General features: G+C 37.9%; 1 protein-coding gene across 2 annotated transcripts in view; it reads right to left on the reverse strand.

Annotated features, from left to right (window-relative positions):
- LRPPRC (leucine rich pentatricopeptide repeat containing) overlaps window positions 1-15,982 on the reverse strand; it is a 92,514-nt gene extending 76,532 nt beyond the window's left edge. The window contains exons 1-7 of one of the 2 annotated variants that reach the window (XM_086745255.1): window positions 15,870-15,982; window positions 5,349-5,551; window positions 2,478-2,600; window positions 1,673-1,794; window positions 1,526-1,584; window positions 682-768; window positions 66-192 (exon numbers count right to left, since the gene is read on the reverse strand). In XM_086745255.1, coding sequence (XP_086601381.1) covers window positions 66-192; window positions 682-768; window positions 1,526-1,584; window positions 1,673-1,794; window positions 2,478-2,600; window positions 5,349-5,551; window positions 15,870-15,976 — 828 coding nt within the window. In that variant the 5' untranslated portion in view covers window positions 15,977-15,982. Of the gene's footprint in view, window positions 1-65; window positions 193-681; window positions 769-1,525; window positions 1,585-1,672; window positions 1,795-2,477; window positions 2,601-5,348; window positions 5,555-15,869 lie in introns of both variants that reach the window. The other variant, XM_086745254.1, reaches the window with a different exon arrangement.
- Window positions 15,983-16,219: the final 237 nt, after the last annotated feature.

A 16,219-nucleotide genomic window follows, 5' to 3' on the forward strand; every position in this document is an offset into this window, starting at 1 on the left:
GAAAGTATTCCAAAGTTAAACTGAACAAAAGATCAAACAAACATTTAAACTCAAATTTGCAATACCTTTTTGATGCTATCAGCATCACCCTTTTCAGCATACACACTCAGCAGTGATAAATAGGTGTCTGGACCTGGTTCAACACCGGCCATCCTCATCACTGAAAGGATATTTTCTGCACTCTTCATATCTCTATAAGAATTCAAAAGAAAGACTCTCAGGAGATTTAATCATAATAACGTTTATTGAGACTTCCACATTTCCTCATCAAATTAATTAGAATTGGAAAGAAAGACTGCAACAAGCATAGAGAAACTTATTTTAACCAAGCAAATCCTGAAAGGTGAAAGTGCAAATCTTTTAATTATTCTATTACTTAGAACACACTTTCAACTTTAACAGCTGAAAAAGTTCAAAACTAAGTACAGCAAATTTGTTTTTCAAACAGTACAAAAGTACAGTAATTTATCACGAAACTCAAGATTTTCAGACAAAAGAGAAATCTACTTCCTTTGTTAAATAGCCCTGTTTTGCTCTAAAAATGTATAAAAAGACATTCTTCAATACATTATTATTCAAAACTATCACACCATTCAGCAGCACATAATTTTTCTATACAGTATAACTTCATATTGTAGTAAAACTACAAGAGAATAAAAGAAAAAAGGTACTAAACATTACCCTGATCTTGCATGACCTTTCACAAGGCTACTGAATACTGCCTCAGTGATTGGGAGATCTTTACTCTTCATAAATCCAAGAATCTTACTGCAAAATACAAGACAATGAATGATTGGAATTTTTTTCCTTTGAAAATATAAACTACTGAGCTATTGCTGCTCTGCTGGACAAGTACTGTATCATCAAACAAAACTAAACCCTGATGTCACTGAGCAATTACATTTGGGGATGCTGCATAATACACTCAGTTTGGTCATTTTCCTTTTTTTCAGATGAACTGTATTTGTCACTTTGAAATACGCAGACACAAAAGTGGCACTCAGTTCTTTTTCATTTTTTTCTTCCTTTTACTTATTTCTCAGCACATCCATGCAATTCTGTTGCAACTTAGCCTTGCTAAAATTAAAAAGTTAGACAGATATCCAGCAAGCCCTGCATAACAACGACGAAAACAAAAACCAAAATTACTGCTATTTGCTCCTTAGTCCACCTTGTTCTCAAATGCCTTTCCCAGTAGCCATTTTCTTACATAGGCAGTAAGCTTTCATAACCTCACACTTTTTCACGCTGGCTCTAGAAATGACAAAACAAGTTATTTTCTGAGCAACTTGAATGCAATTCGATTTGAACACATGGGTCTATCACTTATTTTTATTTTGCTTGTATAGGTTCCAGCTGTCTCTAAGAAAGTGGTCCTCAGTGCTTGCTTAAAATATACTTAAACTCCCTCTTTGCTCTTCTCAATTTATTAGAATTACACTGAAATGAGTTTTAACATTAATGGTAGGGAATATAAGAAACAGGTTTTGTGGAAATCCTTTTAAACATAAATGCAAAACAATACCTTGCTCCTTCAATGTCACCCTCATTGCAATAAGCAGCAATCAACCTTTGGTATGTAACCTACAGAAAACAAAAAGGGGAAGTTGATGATTTCCAACCAATAAATGGATACTACTATTAAAAATGAAGATATCAGATGGGCACCTACTCGATTTGGCTGCACATTAGCTTCCTCCATTCTGGCCAAGAACTCTGTCGGAGAAAATTTATGCTCGTTCTGAAGGTAGACTTTAAGTAAAGCGTTATAATGGCTTGTATCATACACAGCACCTAAGGAAATATTTCAACCACAGACAATGAATGGAGAATTCAACATGATTTTATAGCTTTCTCAGGTAATTAATTTTGTATTAATTTTATTCTGTGTGAACGTTATATGTAATCAGACTGCTTCCTTTTATCCAGGTTCAAATATCAGACATCTATTTAACAGCACACATTTGTTTACAAAAGGCTAAAACATAACTAGGGCATAGTAACATCAATGCCTGTGTGCATGCTATTCCACAGTCTCTACACCTGTATTTATTTTACAGATTCAGCAATATCACTGTCAAGAAGCAGTTCACCTATGCAACACCTATAGATAAATGACTAACTTAAAATCGAAAGATCATCTGATAAAAAAAAGCTGGTAGCATTAGGAATACTCAGCCCACCAGACATCTAGGTAACATCTAACAGAAAAGTAAAATACATTCTCACAATAATCAAAATCAGAAGTCCAATTTAAGTACCTTACAAAAAAACCCCAAACAAAAAAAACCCAAACCCTCAAATCTTTAGATTTATTATTAACACCTCTAGATGTCAGTATAACTCCCAGAATAGGCAAAAGAGCTCTCACCTGAATAATAAAACCTAGCGTTTATTTAAGCACTATTAAAACACATTCAGTAATTAACTACAGCACACAGCTGCTCTTCCAAGAGGGATGAACAAAACCAACCTACCCAGTTCTTTCATCTTGTCCCATATCATATGGGCTAGTTCTGTTCTTTCAGGTGACAATACCTCTGGTAAAAGAGTACCACAACTTCGCAACAAAAGTAAGGTCTGATTACTCCCCGGACACCCTGTAAGAGGAACACAACCACAAATTCCTTTATAAATAATTATGCATTTAATATTAGAAAAAAGATTGAACACTGATCCACTGAAATATTTAAGCATTTTGTATAGAATAGAATCTTCTCCAAGACTGGGTATCCTGTTCAGTAAAAATCTTCAAATTATTAAATAATGACACTATTAAGCACTATCATGAAAAATATTCACGATAAAACATGCCGTTTAGTACAATAACAAGCTCAGCTGAGCAGAAATTTTAAAAAGTACAACACAAAATACTAAACTCAGATGGTCTAGTAGTTTAAATTTCCCAATCCAAGATCCATAGATCATTTCATCCTAACAGGGACACAATGTTCTGGTAAATTTCTAAAATGACAAAATAATTCATACCAATTCTGTACTATTAAAAAACTAGTACTCAGATAAATTCCACATTTAAATTTCCATTTCCACTTCTGCCCATGCTTAATATAAAATAAATGAGATAATTTACATCTAGAGAAGAGTGTAGGAAACTGTAAGAATGTCTACCTTCTGACTTTTGCACTAGCCCCAAGATGTCAAAAAAGTAGCTATAAATTCATCGTTCTTGGACTTCACTACTACTCCTAAGGCAAAGTAAAGGAGAGCTGCAGAATCTATCGCAGATTACCCAATAAGCTGAAGACATAACATTTTTTAAAATTGTATCTTTATATGCAAACCCACCAATTTCTAATAAAAAGGACATTTCCTTTAGAAAGCAGCATACTGTAAAGAAAAAAAAAAAGGAAAAAAAATGTTTTCTATCTCTTTCCTATCACAGAGAAAGGTATACTTCAGAAGTAATTTCATCTAACAAGGAGCAAGACAAACGTTCCCATACAACATAAAATGATGAAAAAAATCCGTAAGGTTTTCTATCTCAGACATACAAACAGACTTGAAAGATTCATGCTTCCAAAATTACTTGATGTCTAAAGCATCACTAATGCTTTGTAAGTTACTTCCAAATCATCATGCCAACACTCCAAAGTTGTGTACAGCCTAGCAGAGGGAAAAGCTGTTGCTGTAAAGGTATCTCCAGCCACTGCTGACCGCTGTAAGTGTAATTTTTCATTATACAGAGCTGTAGAAACAGCTACACAGCGATAAAATAATGGCACAATAAAGTAAAAATAATCCCAAACCGCAACAGCAGAAAGCTATATACTGTCTAGGATTAGATCTTCAGGTACCAATGCAGGATACCACCTAACTATTGTAAACTATGTGTCAAGAGTGCCATCTATAGCAAAAAAGTTATTCATACCTGGGAAGAAACACAGGCCATAGGTGGGAAAAAAATAAACAATAATGAGAAAAGATGAGAAATCAGTGAAAACATTGAGAGGCGGCAGGTACAAATTGTAAATGGGGATCTGAACTTCTATAATGGAATGGTGAGAAGTCGTACTTTACTAACTTTTAAATCCCTGCATACAATTAGTTCGTGCAATAAAAATGCCAACACATCTCCATCTTCACAATGCCAGTGTTAAACTAGCGACTGAGCACCTTGAAAGGCAAAATAAACAGGAAAACGTTTTGCAGTATGTGTCTGGAAAGACGCAGGACAAGAGATCTATAGCAAGCACCTTATTTGGACATTTTTTGTGTTGCAATTAGAAATGGAAGAACAATACAAACACAGGCAAATCTTTTTAAGAAACCAACAGTAACTAACCTCCTACACTTTTGCTAAATTAAGTTTTCAGTATTATTAATAAAAAAGGACTGAATTTTTCATACGGAAATATTTGTCATACATTTTAATAGCATCCCAGTTAAACCTCTTGTTCAATGCTTTTTTTTTTAAATATACTTACAAAGCCAAAGGAAACCACTATAATCAATTAATCTTTTTGCTAACATGACTTCCTAAAAACTGTGTAACTAATCAAAAAGACTCAGCTTTAAAACAGTGAACCACAAAACTTTCAAAAGTGCAATCCCAGGTATGCAAGCCAGCAACAGTCCAGAGCAATATACAGCAGTTTCAAACTAAAACAAAACAATACATGTTGTCATTGTTAAACACACTCACTAAGTACTACTGCCAATATTTATCAAATACCCCTATTGACTAATCATAAACGGTACCAAACCTCACCAACTGTGGTACTTGGTTTGCAAAATATTAATACAGTCTGGTTATTTTTAGCCAAAGGGCTATTGAGTCTGTCAGAATGAACAATGCTCAGGTGTTTATTTTTATTTTTAAAAAAAAAAAAAAAGTTTCCTCCACGGCTACTGGGGAATGGGGAAACTTGACCATCATGTCCAAATTTCCCTGTATAGTTCCATTTAAAAACGAACAGTCTCTTAAGGACAGCATTGTTTATCACAGACATTTTAAAAATACATCGTACAAAACAGACATGTACAACTGCTCTTCAGAGTTCGCAGGACTCTTACACGAGGAAGGTGTAACATTACCAGATAAAAATCCACAATAGGCGAGACAATATGATAAGATTTCTTAAAAGCACACTGAATTTTTACAAGACTTATTAATTCTCAAAGACACAAAAACCTGGAAAAGTAAATGTGCACATTTAAGTAAAATAACATTTCTAAAGCATTTAAAGTCTGTTCAATATATGCAGTAGATTAAACAACATAGAAAGACAAAATATACATTAGAACTCTCTCGATTTATTTGATTTGATGAATCATTATATTGCAACTTTAAATTCAGCTTTTATTTTGGTTAATTGGAAGCAACTTACCCATTTTGCATATTTCATGAAAGATTTTTAGTAGAAGAGCTTTAGGGATGCGGCCAGTTTTTCTGACAGAGGTATCCAGTTTATTTAATGCCCAGTCAAACTGCCAAGTCCGTGTGTTCTGAATTTCTGAAATTGGTTCTTCTTTAACACTTCCCTCCTGTTGAGGTGCAACTGTAAGTAACCTCATTTGGTACATAGCATTTCTGCTGAAATAAAAACAAACAAACAAACAAAAATACATTACACTTCTGTGAGTAATTTTGCAACTACACTAGTCACACAATGTCAAAAAGACAATGCACTTTATTTCTTGCCGATTAACAGTTTCTCAAAACGTGCCATACTGATATAAACACATGGAGGCAATTAATTTCATGGTCTTTCTACTTAAAAAGATACAGTGATTATATTTTCTCGCAGTGACAACTTTTTCTCTGAGACAGATTCACCTCATGAGTTAAATGGTTCAAATACTATTCTCAAAAAAAAATAATTTTGAAGTCATCCAAGTGCTATGAAAGTCTATTGTCCCATTACAGATTCTCAAAAAGGCTCTCACATGCTTTTGAAAAATCATTCCAAGAACAGTCACAGACATCTCTTCCAGAAGACAGCAAATGAAGGCAGCAAATCATACCTTTCTTTTCAATTAACATACTCAAACTAATGCAGAGACTAGTGCTTTAGACCAGTGTATCAAATAGCTTAAACAGCAACAGGATCATTCCCTGTTCTTCAGAGATTTCATTAATGAACATGAAGCAGTCATCTTGTGATGTAAATCAAACATCAACACATTAAAGCCAGACTGTTTTTTTGTTACTAGTATTGCCATCTCTCACTAGAAGTATTTCCAAGGATATCATTTTCCCTCATTATTTCCTTCCTTCCTTCCTTTTCCTCTTCTCCTTCTGTCTCATCATTTAATCAGAGACAGGGTACTTTCCCTAAAACAGAAATCATTAGACTAGTTAGAGTAAAATCAAGTAGTGCAAGGTAAGAATAACAGTAAGATATGAAATCTTAAGTCCTTTTGGGTGTAACAACCAAATGAGATGTCTACAACTCAGATAAACTCAGACAAATAACAATATTCAGCTACGAGCTAGCCACTGGATAGCTGTAAGAACTGTAATGACTGCAAGTTCTTTATCTATTTTTTCTTAAAGATATAGATAAGAAAATTATATAATCCACTCTTATATATAAATTTAAAAAGCTACTTGAAACCTTTTCAGAATACTTCAAGCCAGGTTGGAAAAAAATGCTTTGGAAGTAAGCAGGAACACAGGACCTCATGGTCTTTGTAACATAGAAATTTATGCTTTGCTTTCCATTAACAATCAAAGCACAAGTGGAAAAAATCCTGTGCTTCAGATTAAAATCGAAATGTCTCTTTCTATGAACATCTGCTACTGTTTTAAAGTATTTTGCAAATCATTGAATTATACCTTATGCCAGATAGCACACATTAGCATAAATTAATTGATACCTACAATTCTTCTTAAGTTCTACATTGTTTTACGAAAGCCATCTTTGTAAGATTCTCCATGTGCCAAAAGCCACAAACATATTAAAGCACTTGCATAGCTCCATCAGATCGAGCATGAGGATAAAAAAAAGCACGTGCATGCTCAAAATATGCTGGTTAACAGCATGAGAGGACTGTAAAGTTTCATTTGTCACTAAACTCTCCCTGTTTAGCACAATACTGTTTATAAGTTAAGAATATTATACTCAATCAATTGCTACAGTGGCACACTGTAAAATATTGTACTCTTACATTAAGTGTTATTTTTATACACTAATTTAACCTTCTGAAAGATCAGTAGAATTGAGCATTTCTACTTACACCCTCCCAGATATCATCATGGTACTGGTGTTTCTGTGAATCTATACTGATTAAAGACATTTGAAGGGATGGCAACAGGGGAGTCCGAGTTTCACTTTTAGACAGATGGGGGAAAACAGTATGAGAGTATGAAACAACCTGAGGAACTCTTAAACTTCCACTGGCATCCACCTAAATTACCATTATAAATACAAAATATAATGCCTAGCATAAGGCTTGGGTGTACCTTACAATCCGTAGGCTTTCAGCATTTGAACAAATTAGACTTTTAGCAAGATTTAAGGCACTGTGTAATGCTAAGCCAATCCTATAGTAAGAACTTCTTAAAAGTAACTGTGGCTTCAAAAGCCAGATGAAGCAGCAAGCACCTACTGTCCTGAAATTGGTTCTTAGCACTATAAATCAACTAAGAACACAAAACTTTGGAGAAAAATCATTTTAAAAAAAAAAAAGGTAAGAGCTCTCTATTCTAAAAGATGAAAGACTGAGTAAATCAGAAAGATAGTTTACAAAAAATGCAAACTTAAATTGAGGTACACAGCATCAGGTTTGATTTCAGGCAACTAAGTAAAGGACAGAAGAATGCAGTAGACAACAAACTTACTGAAAATTGATACTAATGCCACAACCTCCCCATGAAACAGAAAAAGAAACCAACAAAATGAAGCAGTTATCCATGCATTAGGAGTCTTCAACAACCTTGAGCGATTCTTCTTTAATTTTCAGAAGTTGAGAAAGAACACATGATTACAGGAAATAAAAAAGCAAGGATAAAAACCCAGAAGGCCATGTTAACTACTTCAGTCAGAAAGTCACATAAAAAGGCAGCAGAAAATACACATACCTCTTAAAATGGAAAAAAGTTACAGATCATACACTGTTTAGCTTTCAAAAAATGTTAATTGCAACCATACTATGTTTAACCATTTTACCATGACTAAATTTTAACAAGGAGATGGGAGTGTAGGTGAGAACAGAGAAGAATGAGTGAAGTAACTTCTGGAAACATTAAGATACATTATATTTAAGACATATTAATGGACCTTACTCAATCTCCAGTTCTTTGGAATGACCTTTGAAAGTTCATTAAAGTCTTGGGAAAAACAGTAGCATAATCAATAAAAAATATGGACTGGGGTACAGGATTTTGACACCATGATACCCAACAATCTCATAAGCAAAATAAGGAGATACAATGTACTTTTAGTTACAAAAATACAGGTGCAGTAGTTGTTCTTTAAAAAAAAAAAAAAAATTGCAACCCCTGATCAGAGTTTGTTGCAAAACTTGGAATATATTTTGTGGGATTCTAAATTAAGCTATCTCCTGACCCAACTGGGAAAAGACTGGTATGACCCATGTCCATTCAACAATTTCATTAACAATTTGGAGGACAGAAGAGTTAATAAACCTATAAAATCCGTAGATGGCACCAGAGTGGTGGCAAACTCTTAGAGAGCCTCAGACTTCAGAGTTATTAATCTTAATTACTTGATGTAATGGTCTGAAAGCAACAAAAAGGAAATTTAATACAGACCAAATAAACTTGTATGTTTTGGACAAAAAACAAATGCAGAAACATAAGATGATTTACAATTGCTAGACAATAGTACAACTGAAAAAGTCCTGGAAACAAGCCACCACTAAACATTAAACATCACACAGCAAACAAGAAAATTTTAATTCTTCAACTCCTAACAAAGGTAACATAGATAAAATAGAGAGAATTACTCAGCTTGTCATGATGTGTTTACTTACAAAAACCCCAAAGTTTAAAACACTCAAATGACTCATGTATCCCATCTCACTATCCAAGTAGAGAAGCAACTGTACCGCATCCATCAGGCATCACACTGGTAAAATTAATTATAATGAAATATTAGAACAGGATTCTTTGACAGTCAAATTTTCTCATTTGGAAGCTTATGAAGCAAGGTTAGGAAGGCAGGGCGGCGTGTGTGTGGAAAAAAGGTCATGCGTGACCTTCGCATTTCCGATCCTGCCTTTGTGCTAAATGTTAGATTATATAGTCTTACAAAGTAACCATAGTTTTTCTATTTCTTTAATTAACTTTGCTCATTAAATGCCACCGTACATAGCAAAATGCATAATATTTCTCCAAGGGATGCAAGGAGTGCGAAGTATTTACTTTCATCAATTACCCTTAAATGGCATTTTAAGATTTTCTCCATGTGAAACATTACATTTGCAAGTATGTGAAGCTGCACACTAAACTTCAGATCTGTTTGAATTAGCAATCTGATTTTTCCCCACTGTGTATAATTTTTCTTTACAATGCTTCAGAACTGTTTTCCTTTGTACCCACCCAGAGAAGCTCAAGAGGATCTAATAAGCCCTACAGAGTAAACTCTCTTCTACTCCCACATTCACAGATTATTAGCCTTCCAATATTTAAGCCTTTACATAATTGTACATTTACACCATTTTCAGCTTTGTCTCTACATTTGTGAGGCTTAAACTTGTAGTCCTTGCCTATAAAGGAAAGGTTAACCAATTATATGTTTGTAATCCCAACATACAACCACCTGCTATTTAGCAGTCACTTTTCACCTCCAATTTAGCTTACAACATTTGGAAAGTAGTTGACGATAAACTTGTAAAAAAAACTTACGCAGATGGGGAAATTTATATCAAGTGAACTAGTAAAATTATTCTATGTTTGCAAGGGTTTAGCGAGAATCCCAGTATCATATTAACGTACTTACATGTTTTCCATATTTCTAGAGCAGACTAAAGGCAGAGCCTTCAGTTTCCTAAAGGAACACTTCTTACACACCAGCCTGAGTAAAAAGTGTCCCAACTTTCCCAAAACTCAAAAAGTAGGTGGTTCCAGTGCTCTCCCTGGCAGCAGCACCAAGTTTACTTTCTGCCAAACTTGACCAATTCCAAACATTAAAAAAAAAAAAAAAAGAAAAAGAATTACAAAGCCACCATATGGGTATTTGCCTCCCTTTAGCAGAACTACAGTAAGTTAGTTGCTATGCTTTTTCTAAGAAAGGTACTGAGCATTTTGTTTTTCCTAAACTAAATAGGTAAAAGGTGTATGAAATAGTTTTCAAAACACCAGCCACGCTCAAAGTAGAATAATCATAAACTTCAAAGATTTAAAGCTCATTACTATACATAAAAGCACTACAGACTTAGGGTTAGTTAAATTTACTAAATATAAGACTAAATATACCACCTGAGATCCCAGCATGATTCACACGACCATTAAACAGTCCCTGACTTAGCTATGGTCACCTACAGAAAAAGGCCACACAGTTCAGGCCACTGTATCCTTGATGCTTCAGCATTACCAAAAGCAAGTCTACGGAATGCCTCCTCTGCTTTTAAAGCCCATTAATTCTATCACTTTGCTAATGTAAAGTAACTAAGCATACAATTCTACATTTTTGTCCACTGGTGATGGATTGCTGAGTGTGATAGCGAACAGCAACTTGTTTGCAGCTAATTAAAAAAAGTACCACACATTAAACCACGAATCATTTGGGTTTTTAACTTCTGGCTTATCCAAAGCTCAAATCAAATCCCCCTAGAGCTGAAACAAGATTCTTTAGAAGTTTATTCTCCCTCCCATCTCACTAATATTCTCCAATCTTCTATAAACACACCACAATACACCAAAAGTCAACAGTCTTTACATGGACAACTTGAAAAGCATTGCACATGGTAGCCTCTTAGCAATTCCATCAGCAACCACTCCTCTAAAGAGAGCACAGATCTTGCAAAAAGTAGGTTTTACTACAGCACGATTTGCTGTTTGGGGAGATTTGCTCTTCACTCCGCAGTCCCAAAAATCGACATTTGAACTCACAAACAAGAATCTCAAACTGAAGAAGGGACAGCAAAGCCAAAGATGCCTGGCAAGATTTCATGTAGATTCTCCTCCTTTCCTTCTTCTCACTTGATTTTCCTCCTCAGTTATACTTTAATAATCTATGCCTAATTGTTCTCCTTTTTTCTGAGGACAGATAGGGTATCAACTTCACGATAACTATCCTAGCACTTGCACATCTAAAAGCGCAGTTCAGCAATACCGCTGCATTGTTCTAATATCACACAGTCATCACATCGGGTTCCCTCTTCTGCTCTTGCCCATGGTCCCACCCTTCTAAGTTCGTCAGATCCTTAACAGATCCACTAAAATCTGTCAATCTGTCAGATAACTTTTTCCTTGCAGTCTAGGAAATGAAATCAACCCAATAATAGGTCCAAGTAGCACCCTAACTGCAGGACAAGCTGGCCAGCTAAGGGAGGGTGATCAGTGTGGGAAGAACGGAGCCAATACCCTTCCTCCAACACCAACTATTCTGAACATCTGCCAATTGAGAGGTTTGTTACAGCATTCCTGACAGTCAGCTACTCTAGAAGCAAATTTAAGCATCTCTTCCCTTAGTGAAGCTTCTGTGAACAAAGTTCCAGTGAATAATTTGTACCACAGAAATCAGTGCAGTGCTAAAGTTTGCTGTTGTAGATCTGAAGTTTGTTACGTCAGTCTTCCGTGGATTATTTATCTTGTTACAATTGCACACCAGGAGAGTGATGACATAATATACAGCTCAGTATATTTCATACTAGAGGTAGTCAAGTGAAATAGTAAATTTGCCTTAGATCTGATCAAAGTAATTGGATATCCATCTACTGTCATAGCCTATTTTCAGAAGTTTAGCTTAAAAATCAGAGCAACACGATGCTTTGATAAAAATCTCTGCTTGAATGTGAGCGGTTGCTGTTTCACATCTCTAAAGAAATCAACAGAGTTGCACCTTTTCTGTAACCATTACTGCAAAGAAAGTCTCAAATCTGCCTCTGAACCAACTTTATTATGTTCAATGCTAAAGCAACTACACCAAGCACAGGTAAACATAACATTCATTTACTCAGTTCTCCTGTGAAATGCTCGATTATTCCTTGTTATGTATTTGCTTCTAAGACTGGGGATTTTTCCCCACTATTCCCATTAAAACTTTATCAATATTATCTGGAATTCACTGCAGCGGACAGCATTTCAGTCTTAAAATACCATCTCAAAACCTGAGCAGCAAGTACAGCAAGACTATATATTGTCCATATGTCATTGTACTCCTTCAAAAGAGGTCCATTTCCAGAAATCAAGGCTTAAGTAGAAAAAAAACACCCAACAATTAATAGTTACTGAAAATGAAAAAAAATGAAATGAGATCATATGCTTATATGTGCAAATTCATAGAATCACGGAATAGTTTGGGTTGGAAGGGAGCTTCAAAGGTCATTTAGTCCAACCCCCCTGCAAGGAGCCCCGTCCAACCTGGCCTTGAATGTTTCCAGGGATGGGGCATCCACCACCTCTCTAGGCAACCTGAGCCAGTGTTCCACCACCCTCACTGTCAAAAATTTCTTCCTTATATCTAGTCTAAATATACTCTCCTTCTAGTTTAAAACCATTACCCCTTGTGCTATAACAACAGGCCCTGCTAAAAAGTTTGTCCCCACCTTTCTTACAAGCCCCCTTTAAGTACTGAAAGGCCACTATAAGGTTTTCTCGCAGCCTCCTCTTCTCCAGGCTGAACAGCCCCAACTCTCTCAGCCTGTCCTCATAGGAAAGGTGCTCCAGCCCTCTGATCATCTTTGTGACCCTCCTCTGGACCTTCTCCAACTGGTCCATGTCCTTCTGATGTTGGGGGCTCCAAAACTGGACACAGTACTCCAGGTGGGGTCTCACCAGGGCAGAGTAGAGGGAAAGAACCAACTCCTTCAATCTGTTGGTCACGCTTCTTTTGATGTTACCTTTGCTTTACACTGCAGTCCTACAGCATGTCTTCTGCACTAGGATAAATCCATAAAGTGCATTTACAGTAAGAAAAATATTTTAGATTAAATATTATTTTAGAAATTAAATTACTGGACAGAAAGACTGCATAAATTTAGGTGTGCTGCTCAGTCTTACTCCAATATAATTCACAGTTTAGACTGAAACCTAAAAGCTACAAAACAAACACCGCTGCTGCCTCCCGTGGATGTGTTCTCTACCAAGCACCTTTCTCACATAGTTAACTAAATCTACCCTGAAAATGAGTTTCCAGCATGATCGCTAAACTATTCCACATATGATACCATTTATACTTGAAAATACAGAAGAGTATAATTTGATGCAAGAAAAAAGTATCACTGGGGGGAGGGGAGACAACCCAACCAAGAAAACCAAAATCCAGCTGTTAGAGCCAAATTTTCACCACATAGAGCACTTTTCAAGTTCCTTCCAGAAACGCAGCTCCAGGGAAAAAGAACTGTTAGTCCTTCATTTAGTCACATGTGAATTTCAGTCAGTATTACTTCTTGCAACAAACTAAAGTAGGAAATTACAGCTTCCAGTTGAGGGAAACAAAAATCATCTGAATTACCAAAGTAGAAAAGTTTATTCATGATTTGCAGCTAGCTAAACGTGTGGTTCTGTTGCCAATCATACAGCAGATGTCTTCCCAGTTCCTGGTCCTTCCTGCAAAGGTCTACTCCATCCTTCACATCAACTTCAGCATTTAACGATCTGTTACACTTTAACCACTAAATGCAGCAGAAAACTGCATTTTTTTTTAAAAGTAAGATTTCAGTCAGGATATTGAATAAAATCAGCTCACAACAGGTTTGATAAACACTAAAGCTACTGCAGGTAGCAACAACTTTCTTATTTTGAGAGTGAGACTTCTCTCTACGAGTTCTCTATTGCTGACTCTCATTCTTTCCCAATTCCTTATCCCGAAACATCTCTGGAACTCAACAAGTTCTCTGAAAATATTTATCAATCTAGAATGGCAGAAAACTTCTGGTTTTCTATCAGCAATTAAGTTACACTGACTTAGAAGGACCACTCAAACTATAACAAGGCACAAGGACGACAGAAGAACTTTCTCCCTTTGGCAGCATTAAGCTGTTATGTCAGCTCATAAAGCTCAGTCTGTATGTTTAATGCTTTTATATGATCAGATTTTATGCAAAAATTTGTCTATAGGATCATTCAGACATTTAATGAGAGACTAATTTAAAGCTCAGTCACTAATACTGAATAAATCTACACGCTGATACTTTATTTCAGGTAATAGTGATGTGCTTCCATCTTCAGAGCTAACGGCAACATTAGCTGCCATCTGAAGAGTTTGTAAGGTGACACTTGTGCACATCAGTAGCAGCATACCCCCTTTCCACCCACCTGCACTGGATCCTTCCAAACACCGGAAGAAATACAGCAAACATTCATATCCTTGGAGGAAATGGATCTAAACTTCTATTTAGCTGAGCATTTACATTTAGAAATTATATATAATTATTTTAATTGTCTAATTTAAAACAAATTTGTTAACAACTGTAATTATAATCACAGCAAGTCATTTTGACTTACATGAAAGCTAAGCATCTCAACTCATTCCCAACTCTTTATTCTAAAACTTAGAAACTGGACATGGTGGAAACTAAAAAATCTAATTCCATCAAGGCTCAGAAGTCATAAACAAACCTTTCTCTCAGTCACAGGCAGTCTGAGAACTTGTTGACAACTAAGTAACCCCTAATGCTACAGAATTTTGCCAAATTTTCATGTAGCTGTAACAGTATACTCACTACATTAAAATAAATACCAAACTCTCTGACATAGGTATCATCTGCACAAGGTGCTTCCTTCTTAGGACAAGTAATTAAGGAAAAAATCATGGAAGCAACTACCTTGCCAATACAAGAGAATGCTAGCATCACCCCTGTCATTTATTAAAAAAACAGTGCATGCAAAAAAACCACTGAAATATCATGTTTCCTACAAACATGGATTTTGACGTATTTGTTCACGTATTCAGGGCTGTGTGTTTTGCACTTCTAAATCAAAGAGGCAGGTGCTCAAGACAAAAAACATTCCAGATGTGGAGTCCCAGTGCACCACCACTGGCAAGAAATCTCAGCTCTTCCAAAAATAACATTTTTTTAATTAAAAAAAAAAAAAAAAAAAAAAAAAAAGATGTAGCCACGTTAAGGCAGGTGTGTGTCTCTAAACTTCCTGCAGGCACCAACCACATATTAGCGCGGTCAAAACAGGGACAGGGATGCAGGCGGGCGGGATGAGTTTTCCACCCTACCTGTGTGATGGAAGAGGGGGAACCATAGCAAAGGAATCAGGATGTTTCTCCTGATAGCAGACACATCGGAGTCCGACGGGCAGCCCAGATTCCAACTGCCAGTCGCTGCTTATCTCACCGTGCTCTCTCCCTGCCTCCTCGACTCCCCCTCCGCACCCCTTACTCCTCCCGCAGAGCACACCACTCTGCTTTCCTCTGAGCTCAAGGAGACGCCGCTGCGGAAGGAGCGGTGCGCCCTCGGCGACCCAGCCGGAGGGAAACGGGGCTCCCCCGCGGCCTTTGACCCTGAGCTAAGCCTGCCGCGCACGTGCGGCGAAAGGTCGCCGGGCCGGGCCGGGCCGGGCCGGGCCGCAGGGCTCCCGCCTGCAGCCCCGGGGGCGGCGCAGAAAGGGCCAATGGCCGCGGGGCAACGGCGGCGGGCACCGAAGGCGGCCCAGCCGGCGGCGCCCTTCGCCAAGACGCCCGCCGGCCCTGCCGCCTCAGCGGCCTGACGGCTGGCCGGCCCACCGGCGGGCGCCGGGCCGCCCCGCGGCGCAGGGTCTCTCTCACCTGGCGGGGGGTGGCGGGCGGGCGGCGGCGGGGGCCGGGCGGAGGAGGGGCAGGAGGCGCGGGCAAAGCGCCCGCAGGCGCCCGGCGGAGCTCAATAGCGCGGCCATGACCACCGCGCGCGCCGGACACGGAGGAGCACGTGAGCCGGGCGCCGCGCTACTGCGCAGGCGCAGTGGAGGAGGAGGGGGCGGTAGGCGCCGGCGCTCTGCCTCCGCCGGCCCGCGAGGCGGGAGGAACCATTCCTCGCAGGGGGGAGCTGCCAGCCCCGCTGTCGGAATGGGCCAGCTTAGACACCAGCGCGCTTCCGATTCCACCCCGTGCCGCTGATAGGACATTCCACGCAAGGTCGG

The sequence above is a fragment of the Chlamydotis macqueenii genome, chromosome 3, assembly GCF_036417535.1.
Source record: "Chlamydotis macqueenii isolate bChlMac1 chromosome 3, bChlMac1.mat, whole genome shotgun sequence".
Classification (NCBI taxonomy): Eukaryota; Metazoa; Chordata; class Aves; order Otidiformes; family Otididae; genus Chlamydotis; species Chlamydotis macqueenii.